Raw genomic sequence first — 23,713 nt, 5'->3', positions numbered from 1 at the left:
ATACATTCATTTTGCTAAATATGCATTAATATTAGAGGGTGGGGGGAATGCAGATATTTTTACCAGCTTACCTTTGGTAAAATGTTCTCCTAGCTATGTTTAAAATACATATATTTTATTCATGCAGTCTACATGCACCCTAGCATGAAGCTGCCAGTTCGCAGCATCTGTCTATAAGCAAATGGTTTCAAAAGAGTTGTGCCAGTCCTTGGCACTGAAAAACCTATCTATGTAATTATAGAAGCAATGTGCAATACTGGGAGGCAGTGTATTTTTAAGAACGGAATTAAAATATTAAATTAATTCTGTTGTAACAATATAGAAATCTGTGAAGTCAAAGGCTTCCATGGCCAGCATCCATAGTTTTTCATGGGTTTTTCAGGCTATGTGGCCATGTTCTAGAAAAATTTATTCCTGATGTTTCGCCAGCATCTGTGGGTGTCATCTTCAGAGAATGCGTTCTCTGAAGATGCCAGCCACAGATGCTGGTGAAACGTCAGGAATAAACTCTTCTAAACCCACAAAATAAATATACAGAAATTTATTTGGATATATGATAAAATAAATGCACAGAGGTATAATATTGGTGTGTCAACCTAGAAACAATTACTATTAGGTAATAATTGACATTAGCATCAGCCAAGCTAAGCTCCCCAGTCCAGAGCCTGACAAATGACCCAGTATGCACACGGAGCTCCATATGAAACCATACTGAGGGAGATAACAGATCCACAAGGAGAGACTGGTTTCCTTCACTACACTAGATGACAGAGAGTATTTCATGAGCATTTCAGAAAAATCCAATGGGTTGTGATGCAGAGAAAGTTATGTTTTAGTTATGAAGGAATTTATGCAACACATTAGCTTTTTAGTGATGACTGATTTCAAACAGACAAAAAGTGACATATGTTTTCTGGCTCCAATCCTGTTGATCCAAGTGATTTTATTTCTCCCTATCATAGGAATGTAATGAAAAGGCAAAATGGTTAAAATTTCACTGGTGTCTGAGTGTAATTAACAGAAACATACCATCAATACGTTTGATGATGTGGGCTTCAGGTAATTCCAAGGCATGTATTAGTTAGAAATATTAAAGAAAAAAATATTATTTCTATAATAACGAAATAACCAGGTTGCCACTGTATCTAAAGACGAATATATAATTGACATGATGCAGAGAGCATTTCATATACCATTCCAAATAATCAAATATATAGATACATAAGATATTTTAATATTTTAAACATTTGAAAGTCTGCAGTAATTTTAGTTTTATTTACTAACAAAAATAATGTGGGCTTAAATGTTTTGTACATTCTTCAATTCAAGTATTTTTTCAATAAGTAGTGAAAGTAACATGTAATAGCACCGTGTTCTACTGATACAGGGCAGGATTCTATTTCACAATCTCTACTCATACCAGTAATTCTTAAAATAAGAGGTCACACTGAAGACTGTAAAATAACTTATATGAATAAAAACTGAAGCATCTGTACTACAATCTTAATATAAACACACGTTAAATACCACCATCATTATTATCTTAATTTTACATCAATTTAGCTCCAAAATGAAAAAAATATAAAAAGAAAATTGCAACTCTTCTGTTCACTGATTTTATAATATTTTCACTCTTCCAGCATTCAGACTAATACAAGAAATACAGTCATCCCTCCATATTTGCGGCGTTGATATTTGCAGCTTTGATTATTCACGGATTTCATTAATATGTTCTCTCTAGGACTGTCTAGGTCCTCTAGTGCAACTCTGTGGTCAACTTTAACTAAAAGTTGCATTGAAAGACCATTTGTAGCTACTCCAGTGCCATTCTATGGTCAGTGTATGTTGGACATTGACCACAGTGTTGCACTGGAGGACCTAGAGATTCCTAGAGGAGTGTCCTCTCAGGTAAAAACAGTGTTTTTGTTATTTGCGGTTTTTCCATATTCACGGGGGTCTTGTTCCCCTAACCCTAGTGAATACGGAGGGACAACTGTAAATGCAATTAGGACAAACCCCTTTTTGATTTTCAACTGTTTTTCAAACAATGTGGCATTGGAAAAACTACAGGTTTAAAAATTTAAAACTTTATTAATTTCCAATGACTGATTAAAAGTACCTACTGAAAACTGCCATAAAGAGGACAAGAAAACCTATTGTTAAAAATCAATTAAGAATGTAAAAACTATGTAATCTATTTTCATCAATGAAGATTATATTGTTGGGCATCTCTAACAATGGATAGTTCCATGTTCTGTACCAATACAGCCAAGTAGTAAGGGCACTATTTATCAAAAATCTAGCCAGCATGTAGGCATAATGAAACCATTGTCAATAAAGAATATATTTTACAATTTGCATTCATTTCAGTTGTTTTCAAAAAGACATTCTTACTGGATCAGACCTTACCTCCCCTACTGACCATATTGCCTTCTCCTGTATATGTAATAAATACATATACAGGAGCAATGGGACTGGTCAGTTACCTTAGTACTGAGTCCAAAACAGATTGACTTTTCAGCCTACTTCATATAATTGAAGTGGTCAATAACATCTTTGGAAACATAAAAGATCCCATCACTTTTTTGCTTTCTTAGCTTTTTTCAGTATGTCACACTTTTTTCTATTGGGACGCCTGCATCTTTCATCAATGCTGGGGATACATTCATAATGCCACACTTCGTCCATTTTCTCAACAGGATAAACAGCTTCAACATAATGACGGATTAGTCTCAGTCTGACAGGATCGAGTTGCTTTTTGTTACAAGCCCCTGAATGGTTGTACTGCAGTCTGAGGTTATCTGAAGTAAAGAGTTCTGGGAAAAGTCTTACAAGAAGTCTGGCAGCAAAGTTACCAACTGAAAGGCTCTGCTGTACTATCTCTCTTACTTCTTTATCAGACAGCAGATACAGAGAAGGCACAGGAAAGTCTGGTGGAGGAACAACAAGTTCTTCAAGTGGTATCTTGCAAAAATCTTTGTTGCTTCTTTCTGGAGGCAATGGTGGTCCATCAAATTCTTCTTTAAATCTTTCTGAGTTTATTGCATAGGCCAGAAATTCTCTCCTTTCAGGTCCGGGCACATGAACTTTTCTCTGCAGTTGGTATGTGCGCCTCTGCTCAGTATCTCTACGGCGACATCTTTCATCAAGCTTCCCAACAAATTCTAATGTCCATACTCTATCGTTCTTGGCTCTTGGATATAGCATTTGCACATAGTGTCGAATTAACTTAATCCTAATTGGATCAAGCTGTTTCTTGCCTAGAGAACCACTGCAATTATATTGCTTCCTTAGGTTTTCATGAGTAAACAATTCAGGGAATAAGTGAACCAGCAATCGAGAGGCAAAATTGCCTATAGACAAGCTACTTTCATAAATGTTTTTAAGCTGTTCTTTGCTTAATAGGTAGTCTGGTATAGGGACATCAAAATCGGGGGGAGGGATATTTATCTTATCAAAGTCTATAGGTACAAGCCAAATCTTTTTTGACCTTCTGCCTGGCCTTTCATATTCAAAATTATCTTCCACTTTTATAATAGACACATCATCAGGCAAACTAGAAGAATCATAGCAATCATCTCTCATCTGTTCACTCTCACTGTCATCCATATACATGCTTTCAAGTTCATCATTTATTCGTTGAACACAATGCTGCAACCAGGCCTTTCTCTCCTGCATAGCAGGAAAATAAATCTCAGTGTACCTGCGGATTACCTGAAGTCGCTGGGGGTCAAGCTCTTGCTTTCCACATTCTCCATAACAACTGTATCGCTCAGCCAACTTTCTATGATCAAAGAGTTCTGGAAACAATCTGTGTAGCAAAAAAACACAAAATTCTCCTGGAGAGGAAGCTTCATCTAAAAATTCATTTATATCATGAGCATCAAATACCCATTCAGAAGCAATAGAATTACTCCTGTCCATGGGCAGAGCTTCTTCATCCTCCTTATCATCAATGACCCGATCAGCCTCATAAAAACTAGAGGACTGTATATCTGGCTGACTACTTTCCATGTCCCTCTGAGCCCAAAAACTATTGAAAAAGTCATTGACCTGAGGCAAACATTCTGCCTGCCAAACAGCAGGATTCCTAACAGAAGGATAACAGACTTCCACATAATTTCGAATGAGTTGCAGATGAAGAGATTCAAGTTTCTTTTTGTTAAGATAGCCACAAGTACTACAGGTCCTGCTTAGCTCATCGTCACTGAAGAGCTCTGGAAAAAGTTGTACAAGTAACCGGCAAGCCAAGTCTCCACCTGATGTGCTCTGATCCATGATCTGTTTAAGTTCTGAAGCGGTCAGTTGGTACTCAGGAGGGGGCCTAAATTCTGCTACAGTGTCTGCTGGGCTGACATGCTTTTTAATTCTACTGACCTCTAATGATAATAAGTCTACTTTGCTGTGAAGCTGAGTCATGTTGGAATTTAAGGTATTCAGTGTGTAAAACATCTTTTGTATCAAAGAATATATATTTGGATCAGACTCAGAAGCTGAAATAGTACTGGTATCTCTTTTGCGTTGATCATTCAAATTCCGAAGACTGGAGGGACTGCTAGGATTAACTTTTTCAAACAACTCATAGGAAGTGAACAGCTCTGTTCCAGACAGAGTTTTCTTCTCTGTAATTTTGTGGGAGATCCCATATAGAGGTTTCTTATAGGATGGCATGACTGGGTTATTCAAGCCTTCTTCTTCATAAATCCATGTTGCACTGGGATTCTTGTTTGGTTGTTCCACATCTTCTTGAGTAGGTGAGCCATCTTTGTGCTTCAGATTTGAAATAAGGCCCTTTCAATGAACACATATACAATTAGTGTAAGAGGCTACGTGTAAGATAATTTATTCACTTGTCCTTAGTTAATAAATTATAGAATCAATTTATTATTTATTAACAATGTGAGGGGGGGATCTTAATTGCAAACATCCCAAGGGATATTCAAAGAATAAGTAAGGCATTCATAATGAAAATAATGTACCAATTTTGCTTGTAACTCATGTACTTAGACTATTTTCTTCTTCAGAAGCATGTCCCTCCTTTCCAAACCAGCTTTTTGGAAGGAATAGGGAGGAGGAGATAGGCAGCTTTCCTTCTGTGAATTTAAATCTTTAAGTTAACTTTTCTTAGGACCCAAAGTATTAATTTTCACAGAATTGCTGGCAAGGTTCAAATTGATAGGAAATCTATGCTCATATCACAGTACTGGGTGTGTAACACAGCTCTGTGTGTATAAGGATCTTCTGCATCAAATTATTTGGCTTAGATTCTAAATTCACTCTACAAGTGGAAAAAGGAAGATAAATTTTGCAGATTCCTCTTTCCCCCTGCAGCCTTGCTGAAATGAGAATCTGCTCTGAAGGCTTGGGAACTCTTCCAGAATGGGAGATGGGAGCTATAGTTAGAAGAGTAAAAATTGGTCCCTACCCTTCCACCTGTGGGATCTTCCACTACACTGAAAGGCTTCCATAGCAGAAACTACCCTCCTGGGATTCTGCACAGTGTTATCAATCAACAAGTTATTGCAATGTACAAACTGAGAAGACTTAGCAGTCTATCTGCACCTGACATATGATGCACATCTCATTCTGTGCATTCTAATAGTATAAAGGAGAACAGTGTTATAAGAAAACACCTTTATATAACTATCTACAGTGTTTTCTAATGATTAAAATATAGCATGAAATACAGTACTGGTAATACAACACAAACCAACTGAACATGTCTTAGTATTTGGAAGAGTTCAAGAAAGAAGCAATATTAGGCACAGATTTACACAAACATTTTGCACTGTTTAGGAGTCCCGTCATTTAAGATGTAAAAGGGTTGGCCATCTCGTCAACTTATTTCACTTGACAGCAAGAACATTAACATTAATTACAATGCACATGAATTCCAAATCATATGCAAGAAATCACACTTTAAAAATGTGATCATATTGAAGAATCTTTCACTTTATCTAGTTAGTATTTTTTACAGCAAAGGTAAAAGTTATATATACACATGCTCCTAAGACAGAATGAAAAAAGGATAAGAATAAAGTACTCCTTTTATAAAATGAAAAACTTCTTAAACATCACTAAAAATAGTAACATACCGAAGATACTCAACTATAAGTTGACTTAATGTGTAAGTCGAGGGCAGATTTGGCCGCCAAAACAATGAATTTTGATATGACTCATGGATAAGTCGAGGATAAAACTTAGGGGCATGTAACAAAGGATGTAAAGGATGAAGCAAAGGAAAATAATGCCAAAGAACAATTCCAGCAGGCATCACTGTTTGTGCTTATACAAAAGGCTGGATGGATGAGAGCAGAGCAGGGGCAATGCTTCCAAGACAGATTACACTCTTGCCTTTCACCAGGGGATGGTTCCTTTTTTTAAAATAAGAGTTAAAGTACAGTACTTATATTGACCCATGAATAAGTCGACTCAGGTTTTTTGGGCCAATTTTAACCTAAATTTCTAGACTTATACATGAGTATATGAACTATGACTTAAGATTCAAGTCTTTAGGTCTCATTGTATGTTGATCCCTTTGGTAAATCTCTGAGGAGCAATCATATAAAAAATGTCAGCTTCTTCAATTTAGTATGTTGTTTATTCTAATAAGAAAAAAGCAATGAATCAAGCACAGTGTGCCCACATCATACATGTTTGGTTGTCTTTTATAATGTATTTGTTCTTTCTTCTTGTCAATTTTTTTCCTTAATAAAACAAATTCAAACAGAGGAGGGGCAGGAAACCTTGTAAAATACCTGAATATCTAGCACAAACAGATCTCCTATTTCTGGGATGTTTCTTAAATGGCACTTTGATCTATCTTGAACAAACTTTTTGCTAAGCAAGGTGGAAAACAAAGGCTAAAATATTTTGTTATCAAGTACACACTATTAAATGTATAAATTACTTTAAAATGTTACTAGATTAAATGCTATAAATGAATAAAATGTAATCTCTCTCTATATATGTATAAAGGGACAAATATCCCTAGAGGGACATTTTCCACCACCATCCCATATCTATTGTGGCCCACACCAGCTATTCCTAGTTCCTCAACAAAGGTGATGAGGGATACCACAAGGTGGAGGTGAGACATGGCTTGTTTAGGGAAGAAAACACCTCCAGTGGCATAAGTCTCTTCATTAGATCACCCCACAGCAATTGGAGGGTGGCTCTGGAGACTCCAGAAACAGCCTTGGTGCCAGAGACAGCACAAATCTCAGAAAAGTGACCATACTGAACGGAATGGGGAAAGGTGTTTTAAACAACTGGCTTACTAGGTCATGAGGTTTTATAAGCAAAACTCAATTCATTGTGTTCTCATGTATCCCCCAAGTCCAGGCCACAGCCAAGGTCTGTAGATTAGATTCTTCCTCTACACCATTGCTAAAATCCGTACATTTCTCTCGGCCTCTACCACCAAGATTCTGGTCCATGCCCTGGTGGTCTCGTGACTAGATTACTGTAACCTCCTTCTGGCAGGGCTTCCTCTCTCTCATCTCCATCCTTTAGTTTCTGTCCAGCATTCAGCTGCACACATTATTATATCCACTTGCCACTTTGATCATGTTTCTCCTCTATTATCATCCCTTCACTGGCTCCCCTTCCCCTTGCATATCCAGTATAAGCTTTTGTTGTTGACTTTTAAAGCGGTGTATGGGCTGGCCCCTCCTTATTTATCTGAACTCCTTTTTCCTCACGTTCCTACTCATACCCTCCGTTCTGGTGGTCAAGGTCTGCTGTCCCAGCCTAGGATTTCCACCGCCCCTTCCCAGATTCATCCCTTCCTGCTTGCTGCCCCTCACTACTGGAACCTCCTTCCCCCATGAGCCGCATGGGTCATCACTACTTTAACCAGATTCAAAACTGAGTTGAAGACTATATTATTCAGGGAAGTGTTCCCAGGCATTGTGTGACTGTTATCTGATTGTTATTTGATATTTGCTTTGATATGTGATATTCAATGTTTTTAATTTGTTGCTTGCTTATTTTATCTAATGCCATCTTGTATTATTATCTATTGTTTTATATGTATTTTGTTATTATCCTGTAGAATGTACGCCATTGGCAGGTTTTATTTTTAATTGTATGTAAAGCGCTGTGTAAATCTACAGCACTATATAAGTTTAATAATAATAATAATAATAATAATAATAATTCTCAGCTCACTTCATAGATCTGATGACTTTTACTATTTAAAAATGAACCTTGTGCCTCATAATCCAATTGGTGTTTAAGGTGCCTCTAAGGTGCACTCTATTACTCTAGTTTATGAACTATAATTATATATTATGTGTATAATTGGTTTTGTACAGCCTAAAACCTGTATAAAAACAAAATAGTCAAATACAGTACTGCACTTAACTGCTGGAAGAATTAGGTATAAACTAAATATGTAGTTACTTTCCACATTTAAAGGAATTACCTCTTGTGTAAGGTTTCTTTTTTTCACACTTGGTAGAATTTCTTGGTGGTTTCTTGAGCCATCACAACCAAACAAGGTCCGTTTTCGTTTGTTGGTATCTTGCAGGCAATTCACTAAACTATCCAGTGAATTTTTCTCAGGTTTTGAGATTACAGAACAATCTAGCACTTCATCTTCTTTCTCTGTTTCTACTTTCATTGTATTTTTGGTAACTGATCCTGGGGGGGAAAGGTAACAAATGAGTCACTGACAGGAAGCTCATTAGATTGTTACTGAATTCAAATAGGAGTTCTACTGTTATGATTTAATTTGTATTTGAATACCATACAGCATATTACATATTACTCATGAGGGAATCCACACCCTTATTGAGACTAGTTCAATACATTATCTTATCATATATAGCTTTACCTAGTATACGGTAACTTAAAAAATTATCTCAGCATTTATTTATTTATTATTTCAGCATTCTCCATTATTAAAATTCTGGTCCCCAATTTAACTGTATTCAGTTAAATTAGTCATACAGTTCTTTCTCCAGAGCAATTACAGCACTAAAGACAAGGCAATAGTGAAAGCAAAACCTACAGCTAGGAAACGTATAGCTAGTGAAAAATGATGTGTTTTAACATATGATTAACAAAAACATTTTCATTTGTTAGCACTATGTACTAAATGTATTTTAGTATAATCTTCTAAGTATTTTGGTCTGATAAGAGAATATATTAAGCAGTGGAATTATTACCTTCTCCATTCTCTTCATCACATAATTCAGCTGAATTCATATTCTGTTCCTCTGCATTAACAAAGAGAAACAAGTTAAACACACATGAAACCTTAGAAGACACTAAAGCAATAAGCAGCTGTCCAAAACCACTATTTCTACTGCATGTGAAAAGAGCTGCCCCATTTACTATATTGCTGGGAAACACTGGCTAGAATCCAACTGGGAAATCTGCTGATGAAAGAAAGTGCTTCTGTAAGTAGAATTGGGAGGGTACTTTCATCACTGCACTAAAGCCCCTGGGCACCTGGAAACCTGCTCTGAAGGACTGGGAAACCCTCCAGTGTCAATTTTCAGGCACCACTGAGGACTCAAAGATAATGAAAGGTTCATTTTTCTGGTGGCACACAACTTTTAAGCTATTGAATGTTATGTTATATGTAGAAACAATTTCTAGAATTAGGCTTGCACTGGCTTTCTTAAGAGCAGTAGGGTCCATGGCTACATGGAAAGACAAGTGGTCATATAAGAAAGTGGAATGAGATTAGCAACAAATATTTTCATTTACAGAGGGATCTTGAATTCAATAGATTTTCCACACTAAAGGATGTGATTTTGATACTTATACACCTGTCCCTCACTACCCTTACCACCACCAATTCCCACATTACAGAACAAACTTTAGGAAAGTGCATCAGTAAGGGTATCAGAAAGCTGAGAGCATTCTCTTCTATGAGCTTATGGAATTCAGGATCCAACCCACACTACTTGCTTGAATTTTGTGTTAAGGACACAAGCTGTGTTCTTATTGTTTTGATCCACTTACTGTTTGGATCCACTAGTGCTTTCATTTGTTTTTTTAACAAAAATCTTTGTGTTAAAAAACAAAAGAACACTAGTTGATCCAAACAGTAAGTTTCAGCCAGGCCTTGTAATATAAGTTATTATTTTTTTCTGTGAACACCTAAACTTGTAATAATTTTTAGGCATGTTTAGTTAGAATTAGGTCTCACTATATTCAATGGGTTTTACTACCATCCAAGTAAGTGTGGGAAGACTGTAGTCTTAATCACTGTTGGTACAGATCACCAGTTTCACAAACTTCTGAAGCATTACTGCTAGGCAATACCTCTTCCGAAACCTTATTCAGCAGTTCAGACTGAACATAAGAAAATACATTCTTTAAGAGGCCAGTTGTGTTGTCTCATTACCAGTGTTTCTACACATGCTGTCCCTAACCACTCCATTATTGATGGTTCATATTCAATGTGATGTGCTTAAGGCAGATTTTCAGATGAGATGTATTATCTGAGCCACTGGAGTAGGACAACACAAACATTCCTAGAACCTTATACATTTTGTTGTGACCTTGCACATTCATCCTGGACATTTTAATAGGATTTCACTCCATTCGTGATTCAATTGGGTTTTCTAACTTTGTTTGAATGACAATCAGGTGGCTCTTAACCTTTTGTGGTCACAGACTACGAGATTCTGATAAAATTTATGGATTCCCACCCAAGAAATAAATGTACCTAAAATACTACTTTCAAAGTAACAAAAAGGGTGCTGAAGGGAGAAAAAAATCCCTCCCTTGCACCTAGTTCATGCAGCCCTGAGAAACAGGTACTGTAACACAGTTTTATAAAAGAGATGAAACACACTGGAATGAAGAATCATACAAAGATGAAGCCCAAATTCTAGAAAATCAGGTGGAAGTTGCAATAAGAGAAATTGGGGAGAATGAATCACCAGAAACAGACAATATTCCAATTAACTCCTGTTAACTAAAACATGCCAACAAATATAGAAAACAAAACAGTGGCCAGACTGAAAACATTCAATATTCATCCTCAGTCACAAAAAAAAGGAGACACAAAAGGCTGAAGCATCTACAGGACCATAGTATTAATTTCTCAGGCAAGTATAATTATGTTTTAAATTCTGCAACATAGACTCCAATCGTATATGGAGAGGGAAATCCCAGAGGTGCAAGCAGGGTTCAGGAAAGGCAGAGGCACTCAGGGACAACATAGCAAACATACGATGGCTAATGGAGTGTACTAAGGAATTAAAAAAAAATCTTCTGTTCTTCTCCCCCTTCCTAAGAAGAGTCTATTTAAAAAAGAGGGTCACATATTTTGTGAATACATGAGAAAATGTTGGGGGGATATCATGGTTATGAACCCTTAAGAATAGAAAACCCTTAGATTTGTAATTAAGGAGGGAAGATATAAATAGAGGTAACTATATGGAAATATTTTTTAGATGAAACTTGTAAGCAAGTGGATAACTACAATTTACTGTGTCATATCTAACCTATGATATAGCTTGATTACTGGGCCAATGTTAAAATTGCAAGTAAAGACTCAGGGACAGATAGTTTATGTATATTCAGTTAAAACAAGAACTGTTAGGAAGGAAGTCAACATAAATTTTGTTGTCATTTTGTCAACTGCTCAATTTTGTATTGTATCAAGTATTGGTTGGAAGCGGGGAAGCATGTGTGGGTTGATGGTGTTTTTGTTATCAATGTTCAATACTATTTATGTTCAGTGTTCAATGTTATGTTTGCTATAATGTTTTTAATAAGCATACATATAAAAAAAAGAATTCCAAAAGAAAATCAGCATGTGCTTTATAAACTATAGCAAAGTCTTTGACTGTATAGATCATGAAAGGCTATGGAACACCCTTAAAGACATGGGGAGTGCCAACACATCTAACAGTTATGATGAGGAATTTGTACTCAGGAGAAGAGACGACTGTCAAAACAGAACATGGAAAAACAGAATGGTTCCCAATTGGCCAAGGGGTCAGGCAAGGCTGCATCTTATCACCCTACCCGTGCAACCTGCATGCAGAAAATATCATACAAAGAGCAGGTTTGGACTTAGAGGAAGGAGTAAAAACAGGAGAATGGAACATCAACAATTTTAAGATATACAGACGGCACCATACTAGTACTAGCGGAAAACATCATGAACTTGGAACAATTACTAGGGGAGATCAAGGAAAAAACTGCAAAGACAAGTTTGTTGCTGAACATAAAGAAAACAAAAATAATGACCACAGAGGATCTACACAAATTCAACCTAGACAATGAGGAAATTGAAACAGTTAAAGATTTCCCATACCGTGAATCAAACATTGATCAGAAAGTAGACTGCAGTCAAGACATAAGAAGCAGACTAGGAATGGGAAGGGCAGCAACAAAAGAACTAGGCAAGCTCTTAAAGAGTAAAGATATACAACTCAGCACTAATGTTATAATTGCCCAGTCCGTTATACTCCCTGTCACCATGTACGGCTGTGAGAACTGGACAGTGAAGAAAGCAGATTGGAAGAAAATCAACTCATTTGAGATGTGGTGCTGAAGAAGAGTGCTAGGAATGCTGTCGATGGCCAAAAAAGACAAAGAAATAGGTCCTAGAAAAGATCAAGACTGAACTTTCCCTGGAAGCCAAGATGATTAAATTGAGGCTGCTGTTTTTGACCATATCATGAGAAGACATGAATCATTAGCAAAGACAAGGCTAGATTCAATTAGAGAGATACCAGGTCTGAATCTACAAGATCAAAGCAAAACAGTGGAGGACAGGGGGCCTTGGAGAAGTCTCATACATAGGATCCCTATGAGTCGAGTTGACTCAAGGGCAGTGAACAACAACAACACAGGTTTAAGAACATATGCTTTGGCAATTTGTGAAGTAGAAATCTGAAGATCCTAAAGATTAAGGTGTGTATTTTGCTTAGAAAACATTGTGTAGGTAGAATGAGTTAGCTGTATAGATAATCTAGTTTCTCCTTTTCTCTTGGTTTGATTCAAACTCATCCCAAGTTACTTATTAGGCTTACTCACATCTCTTTTAAGTGTCCATCCTTAACAGGACGTGACCTACAATCTAAACTGAATTCTGTATATGTCTTCAAAACAGTAAAAGCAATTATTAAGTTAGTGTACTGTTGAGCATGATCTGTGTGGGTTTGGGGTTTTTTTGCCCCTGCACTCTTTACTCACTGAATGCAAAGCCGTAGCCATATTAGTCTGGAAAATCAGTATGCAAAGGGATGTTGTAGCACCTTCGAGGTTTGCTGAAAGAAAGAGGTTGGTAGCATGAGCATTCGTAGACTTGAGCTGTATTGTGCCTTTGTAGTATGGTCCTTCATGCACACTTAAGAGGGCGTAGGTTCCCACTGAACACAGTGGAATGGATTACTTCTGAGTATGGCTGCAATCCTTATTCATGCTTAGCTATAGGTCAGCCCTGTTAAACTCTGGAGAAGAGCTAAATTTTACTAGCTTTGGGGCAGGGACAGACCTTATGATCAGCTAGTTTCCAGCTCCAAAGTAATCTTTTCCCTTACACTTCTGCCACCACTGTTCTTTACATAAAAGCAGACTTAGGTCCAAAACACACAGCAGAAATAATCCACTTTCAGTCTGGTTTAACTGCCCTGGCTCAATGCTAGGGAATTCTAGGAGCTGTAGTTTTTGTGAGACATTTAGCCTTCTCTGTGAGAGAGCTCTGGTGCCATGAGAAACTACAGTTCTCAGGATTCCCTAGGACTGAGTCAGGGCACTAAAGCACTCTCAAACTGGGTTATTTGTGCAGTGTGTTTTGGACCTTACCTGCTCCCATTTAAGGTGTTTTGGACCTTACTTGCTGCCTTCCCACCCACATAAACCTGTGAGAAGCAGTTCCTACCAGCAGGTCACCTGGAGGCCACTTAAGATGAGTTAGCACCCCTGTCTTGTGAGGTTACTTCCAATATCCTATTTCTTCCTTCATGAAGACTCCAATGGCAGCTTCTCCTCACTTATTTGCCAGGCAAGTGAGGGAAAGTTATAAGTAGCAGCTGCTTCTGCTCACTTGCCTGCGAAAGCAAAGATTTCTATGCTGCACAGAGCACAAATGAGCAGGTCACCTTCACAGCCACCATCACTCTGGGGAGCACATGAGGACCTGGTCTGCTAAGCTGACAGGAAGAACGAGACTAGCAGTGAGCCAGCAAGATAAAGATGCTGCTGCAAAGGCATGCTTGCATGTGTATTTCCCATGGAGAGCGCAACAGCTGAGGCTGGGAGCAGGAGGGACAGAGCGAGTTTACAAGGGAGCGAGGGAACAATGGGGATTACAAGGAGCCACCAGATGCACTCGCTCACCTGTGTCCCTTCTCTGGACAAGAGTGCAGCTGGAACTGGACCCAGCCCTCCATGCCCAAAGAAAGAGGGCAGGGAAAGGAAGGAGGCAGAGGCAGCATCAACTTTGCATGCTCTCTTTCTCTCTCTGGGCAACAAGGTAAGGGCAATCTGATGCATCAGGCCCAGTCACCACAGCAGTCCTCCAAGGAGCCATGCCACTGCTTGCTTATACAGCATGTGCTGTAAGCCCATCCTACTTTTTCTTCTCTCTCTCTCAGCAACATGATTAGAACCCAGGACTACCACTGGATGACCGTGCTTGAGGCGATTCCCCTCCACTCCAGAGAGCCACAATGGTGCAGTGCAGGCCTGCACAACATAAAGCCTGGAGGGCACATGCAATTTTGAGTGGCCCACAAGGATGTAGAACAACTTCAAGGCTCCTCTGCCATGTGGCCTCCTACTGAGGAGAGGGCCATGTGTTGGATGGGCAAACACTTGCCTTGCAAGGCTCCTCCACTGCTTCTCTTTCTCCTAAGAAGGCCAGGCAGCAGAGAAAGAAGAGGGCCAAATGCTCACCTCTCAAGGCTTTTCTGCCTCTTGGCTTTCTTCTGAGGAGAGGGCTGGGCAGAGGACGGAATTAATATTAACAATATTAATTATTAATAAATATTTAATTAAAATTGATTTTCAGCCCACAGAAGTTCAATCTATTTTAATTTTGGCTCGAACCTACTGTCAAGTTGTGCAGGTCTGGTGCAGTGGCTTGAGTGTTAAAGACTATGAGCCCAAACAGACAGGCCAAAATAAAGCTGCTTTGGGTCACTCTGGAGGTATGCTGTTTAAATGACACACACATTGTAAGAGGCCAGAAGCTGTGCCAAAGTTGTGCTCCAGTCCTTAGGTGGGGCTTCTGGCCTCATTTAAACAGCATACCTCCAGAGTGACCCAAAGCAGCTTTATTTTGGCCTGTCTGTTTGGTCCCTAATACTCTGGGGACCAGGGTCCGAATCCCACCGGGTGACCTTGGGCAAGTGGCACGCTCTCAGCCTTATAGGGGAAAGCTATGGCAAAGGCTATGATCCCCTTCCCCACCACCATCCCTTCTCCTTTTGTGTCCTGTCTTTTTAGACTGTGCGCCTGAGGGCAGGGAACCGTGTAAATAAAAATATCAGTAACTGTAAGCTGCTCTGAGAGCCTTTAGGGCTGAAGGGCGGGGTACAAGCACCGTAAATAAAATAAGAAATAAATAAATAAATAAATAAATAAATAACCCCCCTCTGAACAAATAAGTCTTGCCAAGAGGAAGAAGCCCCATGGCAGGGTCGACATGAGTTGGGAAACGACTTGGAAGGCACAGAAAACCACCAACAACAACAACATCAACTCCAGAAGTTTTTTCTTTGAGTCCTGTGAAAGGCTCTGAGGAGGAGGAGGGAAGAGGAGAGCGGCCGGGGAAGTTCAGTCACAGTCAGTCTCAGTCTCTGAGGCCAGTGGGCGCGCGGGAACTCTTCGCTTTTGGGGGGCGGGGCCAGGTCACGTGGCTTTCCCCAAACGATCGCGAACGGCTCCGAGCCGTAGAACGCCAAGGATGCCATGGTTCCTCCGCGCGAGGCTGAGAGGGAAACGGTGATGGCGGTGGGGGGTTGCCCCATCCCCAACCGTTTCCCTCGCGGCCTCCCGCGCCCTCCCGCGCGAGGGGCTTTGCCTCACCGGCTTCATCTTCTTCTGAGGCTTTCTTTTTCCAACATTGATACCGCAGTGTGGGAACCCAACCCACGCCACATGCGCGCGCGCCTCCCGAGTGGACCTAGCGAGGGTCGATGAGAGAAAAGTTCTGAGGGGGCAAAAAAAGGGGGCTTACCTGGCTCCTTAATAGGCACTGTGGAAGGTCGGGGGAAGTGGGAGAAGAGGAGGAGGAGGAGGCGGGTGGGCGGGCTTTTTCCCTGCCCACTTGGTCTCGAGTGGGTGTTTTTCCCCCTTTCCTCCTCCTCCTCCTCCTCCTCTTGTTCCCCCTTCCTTAGAAAGCGGCGGTAGCGCAGGCTCCCGTGTCTTTCCCCTCCCACTTAAAGCTTGGTGTGGATATATATATATATATGTGTGTGTGTGTGTGGGTCTGCGCGCGCTGCGTTCTCGCGTGACGTGACTGGACGGTGTGTCATTTCCGCACAAGGACACTTAAGCCCCCCTTCCTCGGGGGGACAACAAAAAGATATACACAGCATAAAGACCACTGCCACCCGGGACCCTGAGTGTGCTGGCGGGGAGAGGCGAGCTGAGGCGAGGCACCATGGCGGCCGTCGCAGCCCCTTCGTTCTTTTCACACAGCTTCGCTCCCTCTCTCTCTTTTTCCTGCCCCTCCCCCCTCTTTCCCCTCCGCGCGCGCGCTCGCTCTCGCTCGCAAGCCCCGCCCCTTTCCTCGTGGCCGTGCCCCGGTCAGGGTTTCTCTTAAAAAAGCCGTTAGGGAGCGTCGGTTGGTCTCGCGCCCCGCTTTCGCCTCAGCCTCTCCGCCCCCTCCCCCAAGTCACCAGACACTGGTGTTAACAACAACTGTTAATAAAAGACGCAGGCGCACACAGTGGCCTCGTGAGAGAGGTGTCCACGCAACTGAAATAAAACACACACTGGGCGGGAGGGTTGTTTGGGAGAAAGCGTGGCTTCTTGTGAGGCTGAGAAATTACCTCGCGAGGAGAAACGCTGAGCTGGGTCCACACTGGAGACATAATGCGGTTTCACACCGCTTCAGCTGCCATACCTCCATGCTGTGGAATTATGGGGATGGTAGTTTGCTGTGGCACCTCTAGCTACAAATGCCTAGTATTCTCTCTAGGAATCTCTAGGTCCTTCAGTGCGACTTTTAGTGAGAGTTGACCATAAAGTTGCGCTGGAGGACCTAGAGATTCCTAGAGAGAACATGTGAATAAAATCTGTGCATAACGAAATCCACAAATATCAAAGCCACAAATATGGAGGGATTAATCTATTTCGTTTTGGAAAAGTAAACACATTAATAAGGGCAGTTTTTTGTGGGGTTTTTTGGGCTATGTGGCCATGTTCTAGAAGAGTTTCTTCCTGACGTTTCGCCAGAATCTGGCTGGCATCTTCAGAGAAAGAAGATGAAGATATCAGCCACAGATGCTGGCGAAACGTCAGGAATAAACTCTTCTAGAACATGGCCCATAGCCTGAAAACCCCACAAAAAACTATGGATGCCGGCCATGAAAGCCTTCGACTTCCAATTAATAAGGTTTCCCTCAGCCCTGCAAAATGGTTCGAGCAAACTTTTGCCACTAATGCTTCTACTCACTGGGTTTGTTTTAAAATACAAAATAGTGCAAGAACTCAGCTCAGTATTAGTGGGCTCACCAGAGCTGCTTTTGTTCCATAAATTAAAATAAAATAAAATGGGGGGAGTGGCTTGTGGAGAACTAATGTAGAAATACCTGTGAATTTGGCCTTTATATCTCTGTGGAGCTTTCATGGTCTCTCATGCAGTATGGGTGCCAACTGTTAAAGCAGGATCGTAGAGGCAGAATTTGGTTGGGTCTTCCTGCATGGAAGGGGATTGGACTTGATGGCCCTTGAAGTCTCTTCCAACTCTGTGGTTCTATGAATCAGGGTAACCAGATATCATTACCACAAAGGAGGACAAGGCACCACAGAATGTAGGACGGTCAAAAGAAATGTAAGGACATGACCAAATAAAAGCTAAAAACATTCCTGTAAATGTAAATTCACGCTCAAAAAGGAGGACATTTTGGAATTCCTCCTGGACACAAGGCTGAAATGTAGGACATGTCCTGGGAAAGGAGGGCATCTGCTCATCCTGGACCACAAGGGCCATCTACTTCAATCACCTTGACGCACAGAAATATACAGCTAAACCTGAAAGATATTAAAGACCAGTTGGTTATGACCAGGTCCAAAACAGCGCATGCACAGTCAGCCTTCTGTTTGCGCCAATTCAAGCATCCATGGATTGAAAATATTTTTAAAATATATAAATTCCAAAAAGGAAAACTTCATTTTGCTATTTTATAATAGGGGTACCATTTTACTATGCCACTGTATATAATAGGGCTTGAACATCCACAGATTTTGCTATCCATGAGGGGTCCTGCAACCAAACCCCTGCGGATACCAAGGGCCCACTGTATTTTGTGATCTAAACAGATAACAACAAATTGTTAAAACAGTTTAATAAGAACAGCTGAAGATTTGTTATCATTAACCAATATGCAACATTTGTATAGCTTCCTATTTGTACCCTTAAGACTGCAGAATTGTTTCTCATTGAGTATATAAGGTAAAAGGTTCACCTCCAGTATTTCAGTTTCCTGTATTATCTTTCCAAAATAAAGAATGCTTAAAACATCTAAATACATAATTTATGTTTATTAAAACTTAAGGGAGAAAGGCAAGGATATCACACTATGAACCAATGGGGTTTACATCAACCAAGTCATTTGGATGGTATTTAATAACATTTAGCATCAGTATAATATATGTGAGAGCCAGAGTGGTGTAGTGATTAGAGTGTTCGACTACGACTCATTCCCTGCTCAGCCATGGAAACCTACTGGGAGACATTGGGGAAGTCACATACTCTCAGCCTCAGAAAACTCCAGGATAGGTTCACCTTGGGTCACCATAAATTGGAGATGACTTGAAGGTGCAGTTTGGGAAAAGGTTTGAACAGAAAGGGGAAACATCTTCCTTGTATATATTTTTTGTTGTTGCTGTTGTGTGAACAGCAGCAACAATAACAAATATATACAAGGAAGGTGTTTCCTCTTTCTCTTCAAACCTTTCCCCGAACTGCACCCTTGGTTTAATCTCTTAATCCTTGTTCTGTATTGAAGATAAGTCTGAAAACCACATTTCCCTGGGAGCAATCCACACGGAACACATTCATGGGATTACACTAAGTGCCTAAGTATATAAAATTACACTTGCACATGTATGGAGTCCCATATAATCCAGCTATTTTCCAGTCATTTCCCCACATTATTGTCTTCTGCAAGCTCCTTTAGGCAGAGACCTATCTGTTAGATTGATACTCTTAAAGAGTGGGGGAACCTTTTTCATGGTTAAATTCCAGTCTGAGGACGGTGGGCAGCCAAGGAGGGTTTGGTGCTACACATTCACTCCATTTCTTGATTCCAGTGGGCTACATGCATTCCTTCCAGGGAAGCCAAATAGGAAGCTCATTTCCAAATTTCCAAAAATGGACCTCAGACCTTGTTTTAGGCCATGGTCTTATGCCTTTTGGAAGTGCAATTCTTTTGGTGAATGATTTAAAAGGTGGAGGGGGAAACACTGTGCTGTGTCTGCGCTACATGATTCTCTTTCCTAGGCTAAGTGCACCAAATGGAGCCAAGGACAGGCAGCAGGCAGGGCCAAAACAGGGGCTGAGCCTGTTGTAATTTCTACTTTGGACATTGTTTTACCAAATTCCTGCCTGCAAACTACAGCTCCGCTCCATGGAACAGCTTCCCTGCCTGCAAAGCTTCTATTTTGTTGCACATGTGTGTTATGTGCCTTTGAGCTGTTTCTGACTGATGGCTGACCCCAAGTCAACTGTAGCAATAATAATAGCAAATACAATTCTATACTGCTTATCAGAGCACTTAAGCACTCCTAAGCAGTTACAATGTATAGGCCAATTGCCCCCAACAAGCTGGGTACTCATTTTACTGACCTACAAAAGGATGGAAGGTTGAGTGGACGCGGGAGCCTTGCCTGGGATCAAACTCACAACCTTGTGGCTGCAGTACTGGCATTTAACGACTGCACCACTAGGGCTACCTATCATGGGGTTTTCTTGGCAAGATTTTGCCTTCCCTGAGGCTGAGAGCATGTGACTTGCCCAAAGTCATCTAGTGAATTTCATGTCTGAGCGGGGAATCAAACTCTGGTCTCTTGAGTTGTAGTCCAACAGTTAAACCACTATGCCACATTGCCTCTAATAGCTTCAATACAGGATATGGACAGGTTGCTTACCTGTAACAGTATTTCTTCGAGTGGTCATCTGCGAATACATACAAATGGGTTTCACTGCGCCTGCGCAGTGCTGTTCGGAAACTTCTGGAATCACTGGGCAAAGTTTACTTTGCAACATATAGAAACTTTTTGGCGGTAACTCCACCCACCCGTTATAAGGCCCCGCCTTCCCGCTCTTTCCACAGTTCCGCAATTTTTCCGCCAAGCAGGCGGTGGAAAGAGCCAATAAGAGCAGGACACTGAGGGGATGGATGGGTGGGATTTGTATGTATTCGCAGATGACCACTCGAAGAAATACTGTTACAGGTAAGCAACCTGTCCTTCTTCTTCGTGGTCTCTGCGAATCATACAAATGGGTTTAGATTGACAAGCTTAGGTATGCAGCGGAGGGAGTGTCCTGAAACCAAAGCTATGGTAAACCAAGGGTATATTTATTGCAACAATAAACACCTTGAACCAGAAAAAGAGTCAGTCTTTTGTTCAAGCACAAAAACTCAACACAGCAATAACATTGCAAAACCTGAGAAGGGGATCAAAGGTCATGCAAGACCCGTCCCATTGGAATTGTGCAAATCAACATTCAACAGAATGTAAAACAGTGGCATTATGTACACAAATGCTGACAACACAAACCATCAGTAGTGCAATCAATGCAACCCTGAAACCAACACAGCCCTCCCGAAAGCTGTGTCTCGGATGGCTCTGGTGTCCAGCCTATAGTGCTTTATAAAAGTCAATGGCTGGGACCAGACAGCAGCCTTACAGACATCCTCCAAGGGAATGCCCGACAGGAATGCAGAGGATGCTGACACTGCTCTCGTGAAGTGGGACCGAACCCTGCTAGGGAGAGGTTTGCCCAGCAGTTCATAGCAGAGGTGGATGGTACCAGCCACCCATTTGGAAAACCTCTGCGCAGACACGGGCAACCCCTTCTTCGGTTCCGAGTAGCATTGGAAAAGTCTCTCGGACCGACTGGAGGCAGCAGTTCTGTCCAGGTAAAACGCCAGCGCTCTCCTGACATCAAGAGAGTGCAGGCTTTGCTCCACACCCGAAGTCGGATTGGAAGCGAGGGTAGGCAACACAATGTCCTGGCACATGTGGAAAGCAGACACAACCTTAGGCAAGAAAGTAATGTCTGTCCGAAGGACCACCTTGTCCTTGTGAAACCTCAGGAAGGGCTGGTCCCTCCGCAAGGCACAGAGTTCGCCCGCACGGCGGGCAGAGGTGATGGCCACAAGAAAAGCGGTTTTCCAAATCAGTAGTCTCAAGTCCGCTGTGGCCATCGGTTCAAAGGGCTTGGATTGGAGCGCGGCCAGCACCGCCTCCAAGCTCCAAGCCAGGGCCGGTACCAACACAGGAGGGTGCAGGTTGGCACATCCCTTCAGGAACCCCTTCACCAAGGGGTCCCTAAAGAAGGAAGCCCTACCCTCAAATTGGTACCTGGAACAAATGGCAGAGAGGTAGCACTTGATGGATGTCAGGCACAACCCCTCATCCAACAGCGCCATCAAAAACTCCAGCACCACTGGAGTGGAAACTTGAGCAGGAGACAAGCCCTTTCAATCAAGGAAGAGGCTAAACCTCCTCCACTTCAGGACATAGGACCGCTGGGTGGATGGCTTCTGTGCAGCCAGGATCACCGTCCTCACCGCGTCCGGCAGTGAGGCTAGGGCTGGATTCTCCAGGCCACCAGCGGCAGGCTCTCAATGTCTGGGTGCAGAATCTGGCCGTCCTGGATCGACAGCAGGTCCAGACGGAAGTCGAGGCGGAGGAAGCATCTCTTGGAGAGGTGGAGAAGGGATGCGAACCAGGGCTGTCTTGGCCACCACGGCATGATCAGGATCGCATCCAAACGGTCCGTTGTCATCTTGGACACCGCCCTGATGACGAGAGGGAAGGGAGGGAAGGCATAGAGCAGCTCTCCTGACCAAGGGAAGGCGAACGCGTCTCCGAGGGATCCGTCCGTTCGCCTCCTGGAGCAGAACTGGGGACAGTGGCTGTTCCATTCGGTCACGAAGAGGTCGACTTGGGGGGTTCCCCACCGATCGAACAGGTCGCTGACCGTCTCCGGATGGAGCCTCCACTCGTGGCACACCGAAGGGGATCTGCTTAGGCGGTCCGCCAACTCGTTGTCCTCTCCTGGAAGGTGAATCACCTGGAGGAGCACCTGTCTCTGGATGCACCAGTCCCAAATGCGAAGAGTAATCTCGAGCAGAGTCTTGGATCTGGTGCCTCCCTGTTTGTTGATGTAATACATCACGGTGGTGTTGTCCGTCCTCAGGAGGACCACCTTGCCTGCGACAGCGAATTCGAATGCCCTCAAAGCCTTTTCGACTGCGAGCATCTCCAAAGCATTGATGTGGAGATGCTTGTCCTGGGCCGACCACTTGTCCTTGACAACCAGGTCGAGCAGGTGGGCGCCCCAGCCCTCCAGGGAAGCATCGGTTGTCAAAGTCAACTGAGGCTGAGGTTGATGGAAGGGCATCCCGATGCAGACGTTGCGGCCGTCCAGCCACCATCTCAGTGAAGCAGCCACCGGTCTCGGTACCGTGAGCCACTTGGACGAAGGGTCCTCCATCGGAGAGAAGACTGAGAGGAACCAGGACTGCAGTGGTCGGAGGCGAGCCTTGCCCACGGTGTCACGAACGTCGTTGATACCATGTGTCCCAGAGCCACTTGGACGTCCCTGGCCCTCACCCTTCTGTGAGAGATGCAAGGCCTCAGCGCTGCAACCAACGCCTGGAAACGGTCCGAAGGGAGAAAGGCGGAGCATCTTTCGGAGTTGAGGATGGCTCCGATGAACTTGGCCTGTCTGGTCGGGGTGAAGTGTGACTTCTCTTCGTTGACAACCAGTCCGAGGGAGTCCAAAAGGTGCAAGGCGAATGAGATTGCCTCTCGGAGCTCCTGCTGTGAGTCGGCGACAAACAACCAGTCGTCCAGATAAGGGAAGACTCTGTAGCCCTTCTGATGAAGGTATGCCACCACTGGTGCCATGCACTTCGTGAAGACCCTTGGAGCCGTGGCAAGGCCAAAGGGGAGCACGTTGTAGTGGTACGCGGTGGAGCCGACGGCGAAGGCAAGGAATCTCCGGTGGGACTCCCGAATTCCGATGTGGAAGTAGGCATCCTTCAAGTCGACCGTCGCAAACCACAGGCCCTGGTGGAGAAGCGGCAGAATAGAAGCCAAGGTTACCATCCGGAACCGGCGATATTCAAGGAAAAGGTTCAACTCCCTCAAGTCCAAGATGGGTCTGATGCCCCCATCTGCCTTTGGTACCGTGAAGTACCTGGAGAAAAAGGCCCTGGAGCATTGTTCGGGTGGTAAAGGGGAGATTGCCCCCTTGTCCAGCAAAGTGTGCACTTCGTCGATAAGGGTGTCCGAGGGGTGAGTGGACATGAAGGCTCCGGTTGGG

The 23,713-nt window shown here is 42.5% G+C and overlaps 1 protein-coding gene across 4 annotated transcripts; it reads right to left on the bottom strand.

Moving 5' to 3' along the window:
* Positions 1 to 1,182: 1,182 nt before the first annotated feature.
* Positions 1,183 to 16,166, bottom strand: BEND3 (BEN domain containing 3). Of its 4 annotated transcripts, none has more exons than XM_089530643.1 (5): positions 16,012 to 16,166; positions 13,174 to 13,247; positions 9,174 to 9,224; positions 8,429 to 8,646; positions 1,183 to 4,791 (listed from the first exon to the last, which is right to left on the bottom strand). In XM_089530643.1, the coding sequence occupies exons 3-5, from the start codon at positions 9,211 to 9,213 to the stop codon at positions 2,578 to 2,580; spliced, it is 2,472 nt and encodes an 823-aa protein (XP_089386769.1). In that variant the 5' UTR covers positions 9,214 to 9,224; positions 13,174 to 13,247; positions 16,012 to 16,166; the 3' UTR covers positions 1,183 to 2,577. The 4 variants fall into 4 exon arrangements, with proteins under 4 accessions (XP_089386769.1, XP_089386767.1, XP_089386768.1 ...); XM_089530641.1 differs by lacking the exon at positions 16,012 to 16,166 and adding an exon at positions 13,862 to 15,938; XM_089530642.1 differs by lacking the exon at positions 16,012 to 16,166 and adding an exon at positions 14,878 to 15,938.
* Between the last annotated feature and the right edge of the window lie 7,547 nt (positions 16,167 to 23,713).

The sequence above is a fragment of the Sceloporus occidentalis genome, unplaced genomic scaffold, assembly GCF_023333645.1.
Source record: "Sceloporus occidentalis isolate IW3139 unplaced genomic scaffold, rSceOcc1.0.p SCAF_6, whole genome shotgun sequence".
Taxonomy (NCBI): domain Eukaryota; kingdom Metazoa; phylum Chordata; class Lepidosauria; order Squamata; family Phrynosomatidae; genus Sceloporus; species Sceloporus occidentalis.
Note: the sequence above shows the minus strand (reverse complement) of the source record. Positions and strands in the feature narration are given on the sequence as shown.

What these genes read in the sequence shown, in the direction of transcription:
- BEND3 (XM_089530643.1), bottom strand. Translation starts at nt 9,213, where the DNA reads ATGAATTCAGCTGAATTATGTGATGAAGAGAATGGAGAAG. An exon ending in TGATGAAGAGAATGGAGAAG is followed by an intron (nt 8,647 to 9,173) that starts GTAATAATTCCA and finishes TTTCCCCCCCAG; the next exon opens with GATCAGTTACCAAAAATACA. An exon ending in AAAGAAACCTTACACAAGAG is followed by an intron (nt 4,792 to 8,428) that starts GTAATTCCTTTA and finishes GTTCATTGAAAG; the next exon opens with GGCCTTATTTCAAATCTGAA.